Source organism: Mustela erminea, chromosome 5 (assembly GCF_009829155.1).
Source record: "Mustela erminea isolate mMusErm1 chromosome 5, mMusErm1.Pri, whole genome shotgun sequence".
Taxonomy (NCBI): domain Eukaryota; kingdom Metazoa; phylum Chordata; class Mammalia; order Carnivora; family Mustelidae; genus Mustela; species Mustela erminea.
The window spans coordinates 120,595,577-120,618,508 of NC_045618.1; the positions used below are offsets into that span (position 1 = coordinate 120,595,577).

General features: G+C 45.8%; 1 protein-coding gene across 8 annotated transcripts in view; it reads left to right on the forward strand.

Moving 5' to 3' along the window:
• KCNK10 (potassium two pore domain channel subfamily K member 10) overlaps window positions 1–22,827 on the forward strand; it is a 137,790-nt gene extending 114,963 nt beyond the window's left edge. For 7 of the 8 annotated variants that reach the window (XM_032344752.1, XM_032344753.1, XM_032344751.1 and 4 more), the window contains 3 exons: window positions 8,851–9,037; window positions 13,437–13,579; window positions 15,943–22,826. In XM_032344752.1, coding sequence (XP_032200643.1) covers window positions 8,851–9,037; window positions 13,437–13,579; window positions 15,943–16,563 — 951 coding nt within the window. In that variant the 3' untranslated portion in view covers window positions 16,564–22,826. Of the gene's footprint in view, window positions 1–8,850; window positions 9,038–13,436; window positions 13,580–15,942 lie in introns of all 8 variants that reach the window. The other variant, XM_032344756.1, reaches the window with a different exon arrangement.
• The last annotated feature ends 105 nt before the right edge of the window (window positions 22,828–22,932 follow it).

Below are 22,932 nucleotides of genomic sequence, written 5' to 3' on the forward strand. Positions count from 1 at the left end.
CACCCTTGTGACTGCCCTTGGAAATGTGATCTGATCCCATCACTGTGGCCACCAGCCCCAGGATGGAACCCACATGGTCTCTGCTTCCTTATGGATGGTGTGTCCGCTGCTGCCTGTCACGTCACTGCCCCATGGAAGCTTCCATCTAGTGCCGTCCAGTTCCACCTGGATTGGGGGCAAAGTTCTCACTCCACGCCTCCCTCCTGTTTAGGGTCCATGTCCCTCCATCTCAGTTCAGGAGACTTAGGAAGAACCAGGACCCCTTTGAGTTGGGCTGGGCACAGGTGCCGAGGGAGTTGTGTCCACTTGAGAGAAGCGTTGTGCCTCTCACCCCTTCCTCCCCGCCCCTGGCCCTCCAGACAGCAGGTTCTGCTAATGCCACTCAGAAGACCCTAAGAAGAGGCAGCCCCTTCCACCCTTCTTTCCTCTCCAAGCTGTATGGCCATCCTGCCTTCTCTCTGTCTCTAACCTTAGCCCAGTCTTAATGAGTCTGTGGCAGAGAAGAAAGTGGTTCTGCAATGATGTCTCTGGGAATCTTTGCTCCTCCCTAGGGATAGCCTTAGGATACCAGAGAGAGAAAAGAGGAAAACACACAGAAAACCATAGAGGGGATACTCCAAGAACAAACCTGTCACCTGTCTCACTAGTGTCTGAGTCAGAGTATGACTTTGGTCTCAGACCTATGACTTAGGTCTCTGTGGTTGGGGAGCCTGGAATGCGTGCTTGAGTCTTTGCACTGGGGAGGCTGAGAGGGAGTCGCTGGTGTGCCTCAGCCTCTGTACGGGGAGGAGGGCTGTTCTGTTTTCTCCTCAGGGACTTCAGCTCAGTAGGTGCACAATAAATATTTATTGAATTTAAGAACAGAAAAGTTACAGAATTCTACTCCATTCACAGGCTTGGAAAATTTTCTGCTAAAGAAATCTTGTCTGATCTGGATGTTTCTATCAAGCTGCCTCAAAGGCCAGTCTTCCTAGTTTAGGATTAATTTCTGAGTGATTTTTCTGTGAAGCTCTGTTTCATTCTTCTTTAAACTTCTCTGTTCCCAGTCTAACTGGAAAGCACAGGTGTATCTCTTTCTATCTTCTCGCTGTTTGCTTTCTGTCTTGCAAACAATTCCGTGCAGGCCTGTCTGGGCAGCCCTCTTGTACCTCCAGGAAACTTCTAGACCCTCAAACTGTGACTTCATTTCTGCTTTATATACTCAAAGTCTTTTTCTATGTGTTCATCCTTCTCATGGACTTTTTTTTTCTTGCATCTCATTGCCTCTTTCTCTTCTAGTTGCCACATCTTTTCCCCATATAATTTCTTAATGTCTATTTCATTATTGTGTATAGTTTTATGAAGGTGAGCAACCCTGTGTGCTTTCATTAAAAAGTATTTGTCTAGAAAGAAGGAAAGGTGTGGTGTGACCCTTGGAGAGCATTGCTAGCCACATCCCCAGTAAAACCCAGGGATTTGCCCAGGTATTGACTCAGTGATACCCATGTGGGTTTTTAAGGTATTGACCTAAATCTGGCTGATCTTGGGGGCTTTCTCCAAATCTACTAACAGGCAAAATAAATAGTAGGTCACAGAAAATGCATGCTTCTTTGTCACTAACCTTGATTCCTGGGCATGGAGACAGGTATCCTGGGCAGCCCTCCAGAAGCTCACCAGGACCTTTTCTCTGGGCTGCTCATTGCTGAGAATGGAGGTATGGGGCTTTCTTTTCTCCCACACTTCCTGGGTACCCTTGGATGCTGGTTCCTGTGAACAAGGACATGGCTTGGAGATGGCCTGGAAGGACAAGGAGGAGTCAGAGTCTCCTTGATAATCCCCAGTGAACCACTTATTTTACTCAGTGTGTTACATGGCTGCATTAGGACTCTTGCTTCCCAAGGTCCTCCCTCAGCCTGTCTTGTCTTTGTGGAAGGTCCTGTCCCTTCAGAGAGTCTCAACTGGGGCCTGGCCTACCTTAATGACTTCCCCCATTCCTCATCTCCTTCTAGGACAGGCCATTGTAATTTCCATTCCTTTCTGCTTTCATTATATGTGTTCCTTCTTGGTGGGGGGAGGGGGCTACAGTGTCAGGAAGGGAACTCACCTTTCATTGAGGAGAACTTACCCCACTGAACACAGTCTGACCTTTTTCTTCTTCATGGTGAAGTAATTATTGAGCTGTTACTAACATTAAAAAAAAAAACATGGTACCAGGAGGACTATGGAGAAGAGAATTGAGATGGTGGGGGTCTTTGAAGGAGCCAAATAAATAGCATCTCTTTTTTTCCACCCAAGATATGAGCTGATTGACAAGTAAGACAAAGGAGATGATGTACTGAAGCCTAGTATTACTATATTTTCTCAACACCGGAGAATATGTTTTATATTTGTGGAAAAATGGGTTTCTTTCTTTCTTTCTTTTCTTTTCTTTTTTTTTTTTGAAAAATAGGTTTCTTAATAACAGGCCCAGAATTAGGAAATCATGAGGCCACTTCTAGAGGTCAGCTTGTTCCCAAAAGAAAGGGAGAGGAAGAGGTGGAGTGCTCAGTTCCTGGGTCAGAGTAAGACTGGAGAGAGGCCATGTGTGTTAAAGCAGGGGGAGTCCCCTGCACGAGAAAGAACATTGTGGTGGAATCTTGTTTCCCTGGCTATTGTAGATTGCTTGGCCAATGAACTATGACCTTGAACCCTGTTAGCAGGGAGGGGAGCCATGGGGAGAGAAGAGGGAGGCAGCTTCAGGTGTGTGTAGCATTGTTACTGCAGTATTACTCTTGTGTGCTCTTATATATGACGGTGGGAGGGCATTTGGGGGTGGACGCATTGTTCCTTATGCTGCTAAAATCCAGGTAAGGTCAGTTTACAATTTGGATAGGTGAGCCGCTAGGTGGGGTATCTGTTGCGGTTGCTAGGAGTTAGTCTGTTGAAGTGGCTCATAAGGAGGTGTGCCCAGCCTCCTCTCCTTTCCATGGGCTTGCTTTCCAAACCTCAGCTGAAGAGAAGGACCATTCTTCAGCCCAGGTTACATGTGGGTGTTTCCTGCATTGGTGTGATTGCCTCTGAGTTGTTCCAGGCCCTGGGACCCAGTTTCGGAATGCCTAGCTAACAGAGACCCAAAGATCATCCATGATGGTTGGCATGCTTCTGTATTCCACATACCAGAACTACGAGAATATTTCTTTTTTCTCTCGCAGGTGATATTTTGAATCAGTGGGATGTCATTAGGTTGCCTTCAATAGTTAGACCAGGGCTGGACACCATGGACAGCGCCACAAAGCCTGCTTTCAGCCAAAGACTCACAGGTTCCCATGCTGCCTCACCCACTAGCCTTCCAGTATGTGAAGAAGGAACTTTGCTCTCTTTTTTAAAACTGCTGTGTCCCTTGCAACCAGCACAGCCCCTGATATGTAAAAGGTCCTTAAAAATTATGGACTGAGTGAATTAACAGGTTGTATTTTGAGCACATACTCTGGTGTTCTGAGCACAAACTCTGGTGTTCCGATCGAGTATTATCTCTGAATCCTAAAAGCCACTGAATTTTAGAACAGAAAACTTTTAAAGATTTTAATGAAAGTGTTCCTGGAGTAGAATAGCTGAGAATTTCTATTACTTGTGGATTTTAATTTTTCTCTATCCCAGGTGAATCTACATTGGCATCTTAGTGACCAAAATGGCTTAATTTTATCTACCCAAAAGCTTTTTCAAAAACTTTGCATGGTGATACTAACAAAACCCCAAATGGGCCAATAATCTGTGAGATGCTGCAGTGTGGCTCAGACAAAACCTGGTGTGTGTGTGAACTCAGCTATCCAGCTGAATAGAAACAAAATACAGTTGTGTCTTCAGCTTTTGAGGAGGACATTTTCCAAAGGCTCCATGGAGATTTTGCTGCATGATTCTTACTAATGTGTGTTTACAGTGTCTCTGCCATGGAGATTATAGGCAAATGGTGTTTACAAACTGTCCTCATGGTATATAGAATTGCTGGTATTACGTAGCTGTTTACTGTGACGTTGAAACTATCTGTTGGAACTGGACCTCTTAAAAAGAAATCTGTGTGGCAAACATCCTAATATCAGAAAATAAAGTCAATTCTTCTGTGAGGCAGTTCCTATTATCTTTCCACTTTGAGAAATTATTCTCAGTTCAATTGTATTACCATGGTGATGTGTTTGCATTTCAACAAAAACCAAACCGAACCAGACCAAAAGCAGAGCTCTGCACATGTAGCTCCTGTCGTAGGGTTTTTATGCAGTGTCCTTATCATTAAATAACCTCTCCAAGGTCCCGGCTAAAAACCACATCAGAGAAGCAGTTTCCTCAGACAGACACAACAATCTGGATTGCTAATCTCAGAATTCTAAAAAATCACATAGAGGTGAAAAGGAGAATGGACATTAGAGGGGCAAAAACGAAATAAAGAACCAGCCCACAAATGAATAGAAATATACTCATTCTCTAAAATAAGATTGTGGAAGCAAGCAAACTCAGGGAGGGCGTTTTGCTTAATGAGATTTGGCTGTGTGGTTTAGTCCTCTGAGGTCTGAAACAAGTAAACACTTCTAGGAGTGTGAGCACGTACATCCCTCTCTCAGAGGAGACCTCTTCGAGCTGGCTCTCCGCTCTCTGTTTGTGAAGTTTGTTTTGCTCTTTGGAATAATTGCACATAGAGTCGTGACAACAGAATGAACTCTACAGGAGGTGGGTTTTGAGTTCTTAGAAAATTCCTGCAGTTAGTGCCAATCCGGAGGCAGGAAATCATTTTGCATAATGCTATTTGCATAAGAAGGAAAGAACACATCGTTTATTCTAATCAACAAAGTGTGAAAACAAGATTTGGACAGATGTGCGCAACCATCCTGTCCCTCCTGCCTAAATATTGTATTGAACCATCTCTTCCTAGATAACAGTTTTGTTAGCCCAAGGACACATTAGCTCAGTCAGATCTGGGCTCTCACAAAGCTTTTTGCTAGCTGCTCTGCTTACTGGTAAATAAGCAGTGTGATTTTGCTTAGCAACCCCTCTCTGGAAAGACAGCACACTTCTGTACGTGGCGTGGTGGGGAGAAGGGGGAGGTGAGGAGAGGGCAAGGAAAGTGAGGTATGTGCCTCTCTCTAGCTGGTTCCTGACATCGCAAACATTGTCTACAATTCTTGGCAGTCTCGGAAGGATGACGAAGAACTCGGCGGAAATTAATGGAAAGGCAGAGTTTTCAAGATTGTGGGCTGAGACTGTCTGAGAGCTCAACCTAGAGGCAACACAGAAGAACCAAGAGAGAATGAGGACCTTTTTCTCATTAACAGTGAAGTAATTATATGAGATAATGTATCCAGGAAGCGACAACTAACAGCAACTTCCTGAAGCTACACGAAGATTATCTTAAGCCAGACATGAGGGAGCATTCCTCAGTAGCTAAGGGTGATACTAAATCTGGGACTGTCCACATCTGAGAAAACATTTGAAGTTCTACATCAAAGATAATCATTAACAGTCCCTGAGCACTTAGCAGTGTGCAATACTTTTACAGACATATTTAACCTTCCAAACAATCCTGTGAGGTGGATTCTTGATGTCCATGTCATAAAGGAAGAAACTGATGCACAGAGAGGGGGAGAAACTTGCCTGAGGTCACCCAGCTATATAGCAGTGGGGATGGGTTGTGTCTCAGGCTGTCTAACCTTGGACTCCACATTCCTAAACACCCTTTTGCAAGTGGTAGTGCACAGTTGTGGGGCTAATGGCCATAAGAAGCCCAAAGATCACTGGATGACGTGTAAGATGGTTTGTGGTTCCATCTGGAAAATGTGTTCAATTAAGGTAACTGTTTTTGTTCTGTTTTAATATCTAGAGGGCAGCAAAAACATGGGTATCCAGAATACTATATATTGCTAAAACTTTATGTCCACATCTCTTCCTTTTATAGTGAAGTATGGGTATACACGTTTCCATACACATACATGCACACACGCGCGTGCGCACACTCACACACACACACACACGAAACTTGACTTCTTAAGTCCCGAAAATACCCCCATGATTGAATTCTCCAAGCATTCACTGAACATCACCCTAGGATGTCTGAAAGAAGAAGCCGAGCTTTGCCTCGGGTGGTGAGGAGAGTGGTGGTGAAATGTTTACCTTGCCAATAAACTCTCCAACAGATAACCCATTTTAGATACCATTATTTCTCCTTTGTTACATAGCTCCCTCCCTGCCACCAGACAAATCCTGTCCTGTGCTGCCATCCCTTCCGCCCACCTCAGGGAGCCCAGGAATGTCTCCAACTCTCTACGTACTTGCAAGCCCTCCTTTGCCAGCCTCAGCCTCATTTGGATTACAGTTGTGTTCACATCCTAATTTATGACTTAACAAGTGTCTCACAAATATTTAATTTCATGATGCATTTGAGGAGGACAGTTTAGAGAGGAGGGGGAGAATGATGTTCCCCCTGCCAGCAATTAGATTAATTTAATGTGATCTATGGTGAAATCTCCTTTGGGGCTTTGGATTTTTATACATGTCTATAAACAAAACTAGGCTAGTAATAGATAAGTTCCTGGATTCTCAGAGGGGCTCCACTGCCCTCACCAGGTCCTGCTCTAATATTCAGCCTGGAAATTCATGGGATGGGTAAGACATTCCCATGGCTCTCAAGTGACTCATCTTGTCACGATACTTTCATGAAAAAAAAAACTGGAATTTTCATTTGCAGTTTCAGCAATATCAGTAAATTATATATATATGTATATATTTTGCAGATGGCTTTTCTGAGGAGATAAGAAGGGGACTATATAATAGCATGGATCAAATAATTTTTCCCTGTTCCCACTTTATACACTCAGTGCCCTTTTGGGAGTTGGATCACATGACTGCTTTTCATAAAGAAGGATTGTATTTCCTTACGTTTTCCTGTGCATTTTTAGGGAATATATTGATCTCAGAACGGGAGTATACATAGTGCTGATTTAAGATTCATGCAAATAAATGTTCTCCACTATACTTGTTCTTTTTTTTTTTAATTTTTATTTATTTGACAGACAGAGATCACAAGTATGCAGAGAGGCAGGCAGGGGGATGGGGGAAGCAGGCTCCCTGCTGTCCACTGTACTTGCTCTTATTTGTTGAACTAAGTCCTCCATTTTGTCGTGTTGAACATACCTGGGACTGGGACCCCAGGCAGGTGGGGTTGAATGTTTCTGAGCCAGGAGTAGAGCGGACAGCCCTCCCGCATCCCTAGAACTTTCCAATAAAGAGACTGCACTGACTTTTCTCCCACAGTCAAGGGGGAGAGGATAGAAAGCCTAGTCATCTTCTTGACCGGCATTTCCACAGTTGATCTAAGTGGCTCTCTCTTGACCAGCTCTGTCCTGGGGAGACAGCCAGAGGTGTTACTGCTTATGACTGAAGCTTAGGAATTCCTGGACAGATCACAGAATAAATAACTTTTTATTCCCAGTCTTCCTTTCCAGGAGGGAAGCAGCATGGTCTGTTGTTCTTCATGGGGGTTAGTCTGGTTGATTTTGTTGGAGGGGGGCAGGTGGGAGCGGGACTCTGGCGACTTTGTGTGAGCTGGGAAATTGTTGAGTAACTTGAAGTCTGGTTCCATCAGTAAGCACTTGACTGGGAGTTAATCACATCAGAATTATAATCTTGGCTTTGTCTCTAATTAGCAAAATCATTTTATGCTAGTCTCTCAACCCCTCTTGGCTTCTGTTGAGTATATGAATGCGAAGTTCTCTCTGTGCTCTGAGGTTCTCTGCCTTCTAATTTACAGGAAGGCAATGAATAGAAAACAGAGCCCGTGATAAAAGTTTCCTATATCCAGTGCCCTACATGTGGTGTATTTTTGCAGAAAATCAATCTAGGTGACGGAGAAAGACCCATGCACTCTGATGTGTATGGTTTTGGTCAGGTTATGGTGCTACGGCCCCTTGAGGACAATCTACATGCCGGTCCTGGGAGCTTTGAGAGGACTGTAAGGGTTATTCAGCTCAGAGGCCATGCCAGTGTTGTCCCGAGTGCATTCTAGGGGAATGCCAGTGATGCTCCTCATCCACTGGCACCATTCCTTTGGGTAACATCTGTCTAATTCCCAATCTAAAGGCTTTCCTCTCTTGACTGGCTCCTGCAGAAGCTCCTATCAATTTAGCAGTAACCTGTTGGTCTGACTCAGACTCTTGTCTGTCCCTGGTGGATAACAGAGCATGAACGCACCGCAGTGCTGGCTCATGTGTGTGTTTCAAAAGAAAAGTATGTCACGAGTGTACAGTTTCAGCAGGGAAGGAGGGTGAAGAAGCTAGAGTCTGTCTCAAATGCGTATGGGGGTGGCTGTTTTCTTGTCATCTGAACATTAGTCTGTTTAGTGTGTTTCAGGTCAGCTGTGTTTTTGTTTTTGTTTTTTTTCCAACACATTCCCGTTGATACAAGAGAAACGAGGTGCCGAGTCCATCCCTACCACTGTGGAAAGAGCTCCAAACCTGTACCCTCCTGGAGAAGGGTCAGTAACACCACGTGAAAATTGGCAGCAAGCCCTTCTTGGGGAATCATTGCCTTTGTACTAGTGAGGAAGTTAGAATCCACATTTGGGCTGTAGTCATGGAACCACACACGTGACATCCAAGGCATGATCGTTTTCTTGACCCGGGGCCCATGAACAGACTTCGCTGGGTCTGAGAACCACCTAGAGCCTCTGAAAACTTCTGTATGTGCATTTTTCTAAGAGAGGGTCCCCAGTCTTCATCACATTCTCCCAAAGCTGCCCATGACGGATGAAAGGTGAAAAGCCACCGACATAAAACATTCTTCTTGTGCCTCCGTCTTCTGAACCCGGGGTGATAAAGCTGACTTGCCTGTCTTTCTCCTTTGCTCTCCCAGAAAAAGCAAGTGAGCCAGACCAAGATCCGGGTCATCTCCACCATCCTGTTCATCTTGGCCGGCTGCATTGTATTTGTGACGATCCCTGCTGTCATTTTCAAATATATCGAGGGATGGACCGCCTTGGAGTCCATTTACTTTGTCGTGGTCACCCTCACCACGGTGGGCTTTGGTGATTTTGTGGCAGGTAAGCACCCTGGGCATCCCGGCCACCAGGGCTCTGGTGGGGAAAAGGTTCTGTTGATAATGCTTTTCAAAACCAAGAGAAACTGTGTTGTAGGAGAAGCAAATGAAAACGGCTCAGTGTCCCTACTGCGGTGCATGCACTCATTTCAAGCCCATGGCTCCATGTAATGTAAAAAGCAGCAGATTCTGCTGAGAAATGAAAGGCAGCGTCTTCCTCCCCAGAGTGCTCATTGCCCTTATCGTCCTATGAATTATGCATGAGTGAAATGAATTTCTCATTGAATGTTGGACTTCTGATTTACATTAAGGCTCCTTGAATCTATTGATAAAGGCTGTATTAGCAAATGGCAAATATGAAACTCTGAAGCCATTAGCATAAAGCTTGGCCTGCAGCGACCTGTGCGTTAGGGTTCCTGAGGCTGCCCAGGGGAGGGTTGTGTTCCCTGCAGACATTATCCTGGATCTTGCCCTGGCATAAGACTTAGGGCTCAGTTGACTACCAGGAGCTGAGAACTGTCCCAAGGGAGTATAATACTATAACAAATTCTGCACAAGTGTATATAGAAACAAGAGCCTTCATTATGAACTTAGATGACAACAAACTATGTTTATGGAAGCAAAAGGAAACCACCATCAACTTTGGCTAGGGACGGGGAGTTTGAAAATGAAATGTGATCTGGCTTCTTACCTGTATGGCTTTCCCAGAATGTGGTAGGAAGGCAGGAAGAGGAGGAGGCATCCTTCTCTATCCTAAGGGATATTTCTAGGGGTTTAGACAATTGATTGTTTTCTAGTCTGAGAAGTGAACACTTTAATTAAGCAACTCTGTCCTAAACTCAAAATGTTTGGGTGATGCAAGTGCATTGTGTGTGTGTGTGTGCGCACGCGCGTGTGTGTGTGTTCTTGACTAGTTCCTGGTTAAGCAGCAGTCTGGACATTGCAGGCTGAGCTCACAGACTTTATTTGGTACATGATCCTGACCTCTGCCTTGGGGTCTTCTTGGACTGCGGTGCTCAAAAGGAGGACAGGGATCTGGAAATCTGGAAAGCAGGACATTCTGGAGGGGATATTCAGGGCTCTTTGAAAGGCACATGGGTGTCTCCACATTTACCCTGATGGTGATAACTAGCAGGGTGGTCTCCTAGCTGTTCTAAATGGGCCAAAGAAGACTAAAGTCCAGTTTGTAAAAATAGAAGTTTTAATTTTTTTTCTGTCCTTTTCACTGCCTAAGGACTGAGCACTTCAAAGTCAAAGTGATTAAAAAAGCCGGGGTTCTGGGATTCCACTCCAGTGCTCAGCTGCTTGCTGTGCTGCCCTTCCCCTTGGATGTGGAGCCCCCAGGGGCCGTCTTGAGCGGAGGCCTGTGGCTCTGGAGGGAAACCACAGAGAACTGTTGGGACTATTTCACAAACTTGTTCAAGTTCTCCCACAGCATAGTTTGCACTGGGTTGTGCTTCAAAGTGCCCTGTGCCAGCCCTAGGCCATCTGCTGCACTGTTAGGGGACACTAGTGATGAGCCCTTCTCTCTAAACACCTGCTTGACTTGGCCTGTTAATCTGTTAATCTGGGGCACAAATAGAGCCTTGGGATACAAAATTTTAAAAATGCATTTATTTAGTAATCGGCAAAGAGTTTAAATTTTTAATTTGAATTCAGGTTATTTGTTTACATCTAATTATACAGTGTAAGGGCAGGGAAGCTTTTTACTAAAAAAGTGCCATTTGACAATAACATAATTGAACATTTTAAATTTTAATGTTATACATTGTGATATTATAAAACAAAAAGTATTATAGCCTATTCAAATTAAAGTCAATATATAAAATATCTACCTCCTGCTTTGGTTAACATGATTGAATCCAGGCCTTCACATTAATTGAAAAGTGATGATGAATCTGTAAAATAATAATACGAATTACATTTTATAAAACAGCATCGATTGAAGGACGAAAAAATAAAAAATAAAATGAGCCCCAGATTTAATGCACATGGATATTCTCGGTTGGCCTATGTGATGGGACTTAATTTACAGCTTTATTAAAAATGTCAGAAAAGCTAGCATTGATTTATTTGGATCTTAGGTGAATCGAGTTGGCCAACCTAAATGACTTTGCAACATTGGTTCTACGTAAAAAAGTTGAAGATAACCCAGGGAAGAACAGGTGTGGTTTATTTAACATTGTGACACATGAATTCATAGGCAGTGGGTCCCTGCTCTTCGTCATGGATGGGAGAGAAGCAAGGACATCCACGTTCCCTACCTCTTCATCAGGGAGACCACACATGTTAGGGAGCACTGCTCAGCTGGTGTGCTGCTCCTCCCTGGGTGGGGGGCCCGGGGGGAGAAGCAAGGACAAAATGAGAAAGGATTCTGGTGCTTCATGGGGTACTGCCAATGATTTTAATTGATTATTTCTTCTTATTCTCCACCATAGATTGAGAGCACTTAGTAGTCACTGGTGCTTGACCTTATCTTGACTTACCTAGCAAGGGCGTGACCTCCATAGTCACAGGCCTGGCCCCATTTTAATTCCCTTATTATAGAGCCCGATTTTTTTTTTTTTTTTTTTGGTCCTGAGGTCTCCATGGACAGGTATCTCTTATAATCCACATTGCTGACTGCAATTAGACCAGGCCCTTGGAAGGTTGGGTTTCCGGAGCTTACGTAGATTGGTCTGAAGAATGCATGCCTTAAAAGGCTGGAAGTTTGTCACAACCTTTTGGGCTATACTCTAAGGGCAATGGGGATGGATACCTGATCCTTTAAAAAGGTACGTTAACGAGAGCCGATGATTGCTGTGATTGGACATGGCATCAACCCTTCTAGAAATGTAACTGGAACATTTTGATCACCATGCAGGATAAAGTGATGGTTTATTTTGTAGCCGGCTCACGTTAGGACAGCCTAACATCACAGGATTTTGAAACCCTGAGAGCCCACACAGAGCTCTGAATTCCAGACAAGTCCTTCAAGACGCCAAAGGGTGTTTGTTGTGTTGTTCGCTAGCGCCCTCTAGTGACAAGCCTTGTTGGGTGGTGGTGACTTGCTAAGTAAATATTTCCTTTTCGCCCCAAGTCCTAGCACAGGGACGGAATGAACCACAAAAACCACTTATTGCGGCAGGAACTCCGGTAGAATCCTTGAGGAAGCTGCGGGGGAGAGTTACCTAAGAGGAAAAAAAAAAAAAAAAAAGGGCAGCTAAACTAGACCAAAGAGGTCTGGCCACACAGCCCGTTGGTAATGTTTGGAATTCTAATTTTAAGAAATGGCAATGGCCTCGAGACATTGTAGGCTGCACGGAGAGGAACCACAGGCACAGGCCGCAGAGCTTGCCCAGCTGCCTTTGGGAGGTATTACTGATACTGTAAAAGCTCAGTGTGGATTCAGTGGTTCTAGAAAAGGTTATAACCACTACCCAGTGGGAAAGACTAGTAATCACTCATTACCGAACCCCCTAATTACCCACACATTGCCAATGTCGGTTGTCTTGGAAATGACCGTGGGCCTGCCTCAGTGAGCAGTAGTGTCACACACGGCGAAAGCCAGGCTGACATCGGTTACGTCCTCCCTTCCTTAGGAGAGGGGGCTGGGCTTGGAGGCTGCTTTGCATGGGTACCTTTGGCAGCGCCTGTAAGAGGGCTAGAATAAATAGGCTAATTATTTGCAATAAATGACTGGACCTTTCATCGGGACAGCCGGTCAATGCAATCGGGCAGCTGGCCAATTTGATTTGATGGATTTCTACTGTAATCCCTATGTATAAAATAGAGGGGGTTGGACTAGCTGGCCTTTTAGTTCTAGCATGGTGATTCTAATTATTGAGCCTAATTGACCTTTCGGATTAGCATCATGTAAACACCATCCCTTAGTTAGCGTTAAATCACTACCACTGAATCAAAGTCTCAGGAATGACATTAAGTCCAATTTTACTTCCACACATCCACTCCGCTCTTAGGAAATGCATGTATTAGGAAGGAAGTGGTGCCAAGAAGTCTAAGACATTGGGGATTACTGATCTTTTATTTTTATTGCATTTAAAGAAGTTTGGGAAGACTCTGGACAGCTAGGCTTGCTGTATTTGTCCTCTAGCTGACGTCATTCACGGTCAAGCCCGGGTTGAGAAGAGCTGGACCAAGTTGGCCACGGACATTATGGGTATTTGGTTAGTGGTCATTGCTGTGGGTGTAATGGTTAGTGGTCAAAAATCAGAGAAGTTGAGCCAAAGCCAGACTCCTTTAGGAAGGGGTGCATCTTTTCCTTGCCCTCCCTTCCTTCTAATGCCTCTAACAGCTGAGTGTCAGCTGGAGATGGGATGACGTCTCCGCTACGTGGGCCAGAATAGGTTTGTTCTGCAAAGACCAAATGCTAGACCCTGGTTAAAGTGACGTTTTGTTTTCAGGGGGAAATGCTGGCATCAATTACCGGGAGTGGTACAAGCCCCTGGTGTGGTTTTGGATCCTGGTTGGCCTTGCCTACTTTGCAGCTGTCCTCAGTATGATCGGAGATTGGCTACGGGTTCTATCCAAAAAGACAAAAGAAGAGGTAGGACCCCTTCCAAATTCTATAAATGTTTCTGAGATCAGATGAGCTCCTGTCAAGAATACCTGTCTCTATTTTATGGGCTGGAGGGTTTCTTAATACATGGAGGGCCCCTATGGCTTCCTCTTTTTGAATCATTTCCTGAAAGCCAAGTTCAGTGGGATGGCAGTTATTTCTGGATCCTTTTCTGGCAGGTGAGAACATCTGATGACTCACCAGCCCATGGATCCTGGAAGGACTAGTACACAACGACTTTTTTTTATTATTTAAATTTAAAAAAAAGTTTTTTTTTAGAGGGACAGAGAGAGAGAGAGAGAGAGAGAATGTGTGAGCATGAGGGGGAGGGGCAGAAAGAGAGAACATCTCAAGCAGACTCCCCACAGAGTATGGAGCCCAACGCAGGGCTGGATCCCAGGACCCTGAGACTGTGACCTGATCCAAAACCAAGAGTGGGACATTTAACTGAGCCATCCCCTTCCCACCCCCAGGTGCCCCAGAATGACTTATTTTTTAGGAAAATGAAAAAGGGAAAAAGAAAAAAATAGCAGTGGTCAGCAGGGGTAGACCATAGTTGAGGGAGGTGTGCAGACATGTGGGAGAGGCTTAGAACGTCTATAAAAAGCTTGAGAAGGATGGGCCTGTCCTTCAGGTCTTGGGGTCTATATGGAAATTCAGTAGAATCCTAGGACTCCTTCCTGATTCTCTGAGACTGAAGTCCTCCCAACAGTGACCAGCTGTGGGGAAGCCAACACAAGGGGTCCCTTTTCACCATCACCCCCTCCTGGTTGTCAGATCTACAAAAACTACATCGACCCCTATGTCCAAGGACATGCAACCTTTACTCCCTTGGGTAAATATGCGTGAAAACCTACACAAAGGCAAGAAAAGGGAGAAAAGGGGAAGGTAGATTTTGTGATTAAAAAAAAAAAAAAGTCCATGTAGTTCTTCTAGGAAGAGAGGAAAAGAACTGGACAGGAGGGCAAGAGAAGAAAAAAGGAGCTAACGAGTGGAAGGGAGATTAAAGAGAAAAAAGAAACAAAAAGAGGGGGAGGCTCCTGAAAGGAGTGAAGCCTCCTACTCACTTCTCGGCAGACAGACATCCTGTACAGACAGCCCCAGGACAAAACTGCCGAATGGGAAATGTTCCCATCTCATTGCCGGGCCCCAGTGTTAATTTTCCCGGCTCCCGGAAACACTGGCAATGCAATGCCATCAATGCCATCCTCAGTCGCATTCCCCAGATGGCTAACTGACCGGCTGAAAGTCAGCTGTAGTGAAAGAGAAAGTAACCATGCAAATATCGACTTTCCTCAATGCAAAAACGCAGACTTGTGAATTCCTCGTGTGTAGAGAAAAGCATGGCACTAGTGCTGTTCGAAGTGCTGAAGGAGAGCCGAGAAATCAGATATCAATCCTCCTGTGTTCTGAGGAAGCAGGACACTGTGGTCTGTGGGCTTCTGCAGAACAGGACTAGAGAAGTTTGTTCCCAGGTGCCCCGGAGGATCTTCTTAAGGCAGCGTAAGCCAGGTAGCACTCAACCATAGTGTGGCCCAGATTCAGGGTGAGTAACACTCCCAGTTTGCCCAGGACTGCAGGGGTACCTAGGACAAGGAACTCCTGTTCGACAACCAGGACAGTCCCAGTCTAACTGGGACTGGTTGGTCACCCTACCCAGACAGAAGTATTGCAGCAACAGAGACAAGGACCGGCTGCACCTGTGCTTTGTGCCCAGGTGCGTGTCCCTGTCTCATGTAACATTAAGAACTCTGTGAGCTGGGACGCCTGGGTGGCTCAGTGGGTTAAGCCGCTGCCTTTGGCTCAGGCCATGATTCCAGGGTCCTGGGATCGAGTCCCACATCGGGCTCTCTGCTCAGCAGGGGGCCTGCTTCCCTTCCTCTCTCTCTGCCTGCCTCTCTGCCTACGCCTCTCTGCCTACTTGTGATTTCTGTCAAATAAATAAATAAAATCTTTAAAAAAAAAAAAAAAGAACTCTGTGAGCTAGACATGATTACCCCAGTTATGTCGGAGGAAGGAGGCCGTACAGCTAAAAAAAAGGGTGGACGCATAACGGGAACCCAAGCCCGGCCAACTCCATCCAGATAGCGGTCTCTCCCGCAGAATGCTGTCTTCCCGATCGGTCACCACCTCCACATCTCAGGCTCCTGCCAGGTCTTCTAGCAGGTGTGCATCCTGAGCCACAGGAGCCGGGAGCCAATTTGAGCTGGGTCTTTAGGGCCGAGGCAGCATCCCCATCCGGGCCTGTTCTCCCCTACCTCCCGGCCTACTCCAAGGGCGGTGGGTGCTGGAAGTGGTGGGGGACCGAGGTGGGGACGGCTTCCTTAGTTGCTCTTCTGTTTCCTGGCCAGGTTGGTGAAATCAAGGCCCACGCGGCCGAGTGGAAGGCCAACGTGACGGCCGAGTTCCGGGAGACGCGGCGGCGGCTCAGCGTGGAGATCCACGACAAGCTGCAGCGGGCAGCCACCATCCGCAGCATGGAGCGCCGGCGCCTGGGCCTGGACCAGAGGGCCCACTCGCTGGACATGCTGTCCCCGGAGAAGCGCTCCGTCTTCGCCGCCCTGGACACGGGCCGCTTCAAGGCCTCGTCCCAGGAGAGCATCAACAACCGGCCCAACAACCTGCGTCTCAAGGGCTCCGAGCAGCTGAACAAACACGGGCAGGGAGCCTCTGAGGACAACATCATCAACAAGTTCGGATCCACCTCCAGGCTCACCAAGAGGAAAAACAAGGACCTCAAAAAGACCTTGCCCGAGGACGTTCACAAAATCTACAAGACCTTCCGGAATTACTCCCTGGACGAAGAGAAGAAGGAGGAGGAGACGGAGAAGATGTGCAACTCGGACCACTCCAGCACGGCCATGCTGACCGAGTGCATCCAGCAGCAGGCGGGCGTGGAGAACGGAATGGTCCCCACGGACACCAAAGACAGGGAACTCGAGAATAACGCATTACTTGAAGACAGAAACTAAATGCTGAGGACCTTGGACTTGACCAAGCGTTGTGGTTTTTTTTTGTTTTTGTTTTTGTTTTATATTCACCCTGAGACACGTGCCTTAAAACAGACTTCTCGGTAGTCCGAAATTACATAGCATTGAAGAATATATTTCACTGTGCCATAAATGACGGAGAAAGATCGCTCTGCCAAAAGGAATCAAAGAACACAGGACCACACTTCCGTCAGGGGCCGCAGGACACGCCGGGAGTGTTTGCACACGCAGGAGGTCGTGGCCACGGAAGTTAAGGGCGGGTATGGGACGGTGCTGTGCTCCCCTGAGCGGCGCCGCCCGGACCTGGCGTGGAGAAAGGGCAGCTATTCCTCAGACCAGCCTTCTGAAAGGAACACGTGTGGCTTTTACACGGAGCCTTGTTTCCTGAACCTACCGTTAGAGATATGCACACACAGAGCAGGGGACCAAATGGGGGCTGAACTAGTACCTGTAATGAGGGGTCGAGGTGACATTGTGGCATGTTGCTCTGAGCTTGAGTTTTGATACACAGCCTCAGCGCACAGCTAGTCTTTCCGAGCTCCAAGTGAATGTCCGTGGGACCCGGGAGCATGTGGAATTTGTGAGAAACAGATCAGAGCACACGTATTAAATGGTGCAATTGCTTTCCTCATTACAAAAGAAAAAAAATCACAAATGCATCACACTGTGGATACCACCTTAACCAAGGACAGAAGCCTATTGAATTTTGTCTCTCGACGAATGAAGAATGAACTTGCAAGCTTTGGCGAAAACTCAACCTCATTCGCTGCATGGTTAATGGGCAAAAATCATGCATTTTCCTCAGTGGGTGCAATGGTGAAAATAAACTGGTTTTGAAATGTCCATTTCACTTTTCTAGTGGAACTTTGGTTGTAACTTGTTTTGATAAGAGGGGGGGAAAAAAAACCAAAACAATTGCCTTGCATGATGCCAGTGGCTTGCTGTTCTGTCTAGCTGATCCTAAATTTTTGTAAAAATAGACATCCTGCATGTCTGAGACATACCAAGGAGGACCACGGCATCATTCCATCTCAGGGCTTTTTGTCCCTTTGGGTGTCTTAAGGTAGACATAGTGACGAGGTCCAATCTTGCTATCTCCAAACAAAAGAAAGAATCCCCCAACCAACTCTTGTACAAGAAAATTGAATTGTTTTAATTGCTTGCAGCTTAAGTGCCATTAATGCCATTTTAAAACTAATGCTTAAAAGAAGTATTTACAACATTCCACGTTTATGTTTGGGTGTTCCTTATTTTGAAGGCATCACTTCTTTTCCTTACTTGTTTCTTTGTCTCGCACCTGCTGTTCACTAAAGTTGGAACACCAGGGTGATTAATGGTTTCAATGCAAACAATAGCAACGCGATTGTTCCGTGAGGTTACAATGGCCCTGGGAAGGAGAGTGGGGGAGGGGCCAGTCATAGGTTTTGAAAAAATTTTAAATGGATTTTTTGAAATCAGAAAGGGCAAAGTGTGCTAGGCCTCACCATCCTGTGTGTGCCTCAGCCCCTCGTGTAACTGGCTGACCATGGGTGGTTCAGACTTAGCTCTTTGGCCCATGTTCTTAAGCATTTGGACCTGGCGACCCCCAGAAAGTTGCTGGTGATGGGCTCCCCAATCTCAGCGCCACCTCTTGGGGAGTTCACATGACTAACACACGGAGGGGATTGATCAAAAGACCACAGGATTAGTGGAGACTTCTGACTTCTGGGGAAAATGATACCCACCACATCCTTGACCACTGGTACCAGGGCAGACCTCTTCCCGCCCACTTCCCAAAATTGCACAGCTCTCCCTCGCCTGGAGCACATGTAGCCCCGCCGGCCCCTCCCCCAACTTCTAGGCTCTAGTTAAAGTTCTGGCATTGCTTTTGGGAAGGAGCCAAATAAGAATCAGCTTTCACGAGGCCCTTCCTGTCCAAGGTAGACTTGGGTTAATGCCTCCACCGGGCTGAAGCTGTGGCTTACTGGTGACATCCTGTGTCCATATGTTAATAGACACGGAAACGACCTTTGCGCAGGTGTGGGCTCTGGCTCTCACTGTGAGAGCCCTTCCAGCCTGACAAAATGTGTTTTTTGATTGGTAGATCTCTGGGACTTTCTCTATTTCTCTGATAAGTTAAAAGCTTCCTGATTAAACTATCCATCCATCTCATGCATTTGCGTTTCTGCCCTGTACTTCTCTGTAGCAGTGTGTTAAAAACTCTAGACACTAGAGTTTTTAGACAAATCTGGCCAAGAGGCTTCCTTGTCATTTATCCAGTGGTTTCCATGGCCCAGGCACTAGATTAGGCACTTTATGGGCGTTAGCTGACTGAAACCTCATAGCAACACTCTACGGGAAGTGTTTGCAAACCCATTACACAGATGAGGGCACGGAGGCTCAGGGAAGCTGAGTAACTTACCCAACGGCACACAGCAAGAAGGTGGTAGAGCTCGTCTTCAAAGGCTGTCTGACCAAAGTCTGCTTTTGACTTTGCTGTAATGTCCACGTCATGTGCTCTTGTGTGTATGTGTGTGTATGTGTATGTGTGTGTTTGTGTGTCTTTCTAGTTTCATGGGCAGGGTGTACGGAGGTGGGGAAATCTCTATTACTAAGAGCGTACAAGGTCTTTGTGTAATCATGACCTAAAGGGTTACCCTTACAGATACTTATACATTATTTTGGTTTGGGTTTTGGGAATGCTGTCTGTGGTGCCCTTTCTGTATTGTTAAAAAAATGCCCTTTGAAAGCACTCTTTTGCACTTTACTTGCTTACCTTGCAGGAACTCCGCTTATAGCAGGAATAAAACAATTCAAAGCACGAAGCTGCACATTCTACCAAATGGAACAGGTGTTGGTATGTGCGTAGACGCTTCCCCAAAGGGGTCAAATCACAGTAGTACAGAGGGCTCAAAAACAGCCCTTGGCTGAGAGTGGGAAAAAACCCAGTACAACCTGTTCCCTGAATACAGTGGGGCCCAAAGCCCTGGGGAATGAAATCCAAGAAGAGCCCTCCCTCTGTGGAGAGTGAGCCATTAAATATGGGCAGTATTGGGCAAACTAGAACATACCCTCCAAAGTCTGAGAAGCTGAGAGGGAGTAAGAGCTTGGACTCCTCTTAGTGTGTACAGGCTAAGATTTGGGGGAGGCGAGTCGTGATGAAGTTGTGTGAGTGGTACCCTTTGAAGATGGGACCGAACAGCACATAGCAAATAGCACATACTGAAGCTGCTGCAGATTCTAAACACTCATCAGCGCCTCCCTGCCCCTCCAACCCGCGCTCCCTATGCCGCCGTAAAGCTGGCTTCAGCGCCTTGATTTTGCACATGGGAAGAGCACGTGTTCAGTATCTTCCGTGTCTTCAGTGGGTGGTGTCTTTTGCCTCACCTGGTAATTGTGTCCTGATTGTTTCTTCCCTAACAGATCTGGAGGTTTGCTGGGGACAGTGGGGGGATCATTTGGAGATGGTAGCTCCATACCCAGTCCTAACTCAATAGTGAATTCTAGAAACTACCACCGTCGGGGGAGGGCCCTAATGTGTGCGCGGGTAGGGATGTCCCTGGCCTATAGGTGAGGCCACTGGGACTCTTTGTCTGTGTTTCCCTGTCCCAGCCTGTGAGCGTGGACACCTCTGTCCTCGTGCTTCTCTGTTACCTCGTCAGGACATCAAGGGAATTCAACACAGATAATCATCAAGGCCCCTTTAATTCTGCAGTTCTCTGACCAAACCTCCCCTGGTCTACGAGTTTGTTAAATTCATTAAGAACGGTATTAGCCGTGTTTGTGTATACTGACACATGGGCCACCTTATTTTAGGCTAAGAGTCTCCTGCCCTTTGGGATTTGTTTTCTGGGTAATTGATGGAGACCAGATGTATTTGGGAGCCTGGTGTCTGAATTAGAATCATGCCCTGTGTAGGCTCACTCTATATACTTCCTTATAGTATCCTGTCACCTGGAGGACTCAGGCTACGCGGGCATTTTTTGCATGGTGTTAAGATTGTTCAAAGAACTTCAAAGCTGTTGCTATTTGCAGTCAATTGTGATAAAAGTTCCCTTTGATTACTTCATGAATTCATATAATATAGACAGATACCTGCCACACACACACACACACACACACACACACACACACACACACACGCTGGAAATGGCTGCTTTGGGGTCTAATGGGACCATTCGATGTTGAAAGTCCTAGTTGTGCTAGACATTAGCAAACCACTCCCTTACCTCCCCCCGAGAGGATGTCATTTCCTGGCTGAGTCAATGCTGCTTATTTATTTGTGTGCTTGGGTTTGGGGGATTAGTGAGAATGTGACCAGAATTTGGGTGGGGCAGATTTATTCTCATCAGATTGGGTAAGATTGTAGACCATCCAATGTATACCATGGTTTCCAAACCATGGGAAAGGCACAGGAAAACACACAAATGTGCAGAGATTCTCTAAAGAAATGAGGAAAAACTGGCTTGGCTTTTCCGGTCCTCTGCTTTCTGCATCCTGCTCAGGTTTCAAGTGGAGGTTTATTATTTCTGTTACGATGCAACTGTGTGCAAAGACCGCGGCTGTGTCAGCAGAGGGAGCTTTCATGGGTAGAGTCTAAGAGCTCGAGAGCAACGGCCTTAAAAAATAAAAAATGGGAAACTCTCTGAAACAAAGGTGACTTTTGCATTGCAGATCCTGTTAATTCTACTTATGGAAACTTTGGAATAGCATGTTGATGATGTGGCTAGAAATAAAACCCTGGCTGTCCTGGTGTGATGAACCAGCAGCCATCCATGCAAACCTCACTCCTCCCATGGCGGTCCCTAGGTCACATGACATTGGCACGGTGGCACTGAGGAGAACTAACAAGTGTCTTTGATTTTACAGAAAGCGATTATCATTTTCACAGGTGCCTAAGAGATTTGAAATCTACCTTCTGCTATCGTTTTTTAAGTGAAAAATCTCAAATAGTTCCTTGTGCATTAAAAACAGAACAAAACAAAACCATCCTTGAGAGGACTCCGCTCCATTGATACGGCAGACTGGTGTTAGAGAGGGTGATTGGAAAAACCTCTCCTTTGCCATCAGGGCATCGAGGTTGAAGCTTCGAAGAAGGTACAGTGGTGCCTAGAAGCGTTATGCAAACCAACCCACATGCCAGCCTCCAGCCTCTTCCCCTTCCCAGACTCCCAGGCAGGGGCCCCAGCAACGATAATAAACCCACGTGTGGAGGTGTTTTACCTGTTTTTCTCTCTGTAGGATTTCATGGTGCTTAAAAAAAAAAAAGGCATTTTACAGAAAATAATGTGGGGTGCGGGGGGAGGAGGGAATTTCGTAATGTTCTTAGGAAAAGTACAAGAGCAAATTTGCTTGTAACGTTTCAGTGAGCTCTGCTGCTATTGTCTTTATTTGATGACGATGTAACTTTTTTTTTTCAATGATGCAGAAAATTGCAACAAAGACCTTCTGGAAGATCTGACCCAATGTCTCTCCTGTTTTCCTTTCTTTTGTGGGGCCAAGCATGGTTCACAGTGGCTGGGTGGGGAGCTACTCTCGCTTTTGGGGACAGGCTTCTTGCCTGGCTGAGAACCCACTTGTATACAAGTGCATCGGCAAGAGGCCAGAGCCCATGGAGACCCGTTGTCTTGCAGGTGGAGGAGCCCGCTGTGTGTTTGATGCAGATTATAAGCTCCTCAGGGCAGGAATTTGGCCTTTCATTTCCATTTCCAGTGCTGAGCCCTGTGCTCCATACAACAGAGACACTCAAATTATTGGTAGAGTAATTTTAATAGACGTATTGATAGCCCCATTTTCATCCTTTAAGGCAGATTTAATCTTTTCAAGACTTAGAAGTCATTTGGAGCCAACAATAAGCAATTTATCCCTCTCCTGAGGTATCATCTTGGTCGAAACCCAGTTTACTTACAGAGTAATGAGTTTGAGCTGTTTTGTATGAAGAACTCCAAATTTTGCAGTGATAGTTCTTGAACATAACTAGACTCTAAAGGTGACTATTCTGAAGGAGAGCTCTTTTTATGTTTGGTGATGGAATTTTTGCTTTAAAACCCTTCTTATTACTACAGATGCAGTTTGACTGTGAATCTAGGAAATAAAGGATTATGCTTCGTGGGGATGGCAAATATATGGCGAATATATGACAAATGTGCTGACATTCTTGGCTCCTGTGCCCAAAGCGGCTCTCTTTATCACAGAGTTTCTTCCCTATTAACCCAGGTGCATTCTAGACTCTACTTTAAGACTATACTCAAGGTTAATAGTTTTCAAAATAGGGTCCAGTGACCCTTGCAGGTCTTTATGATTCTTTCCTGGGATCATGAGGTTGGAACTATTTCCAGAACAATACTAAGACATTGTTCGCCTTTTAAACTC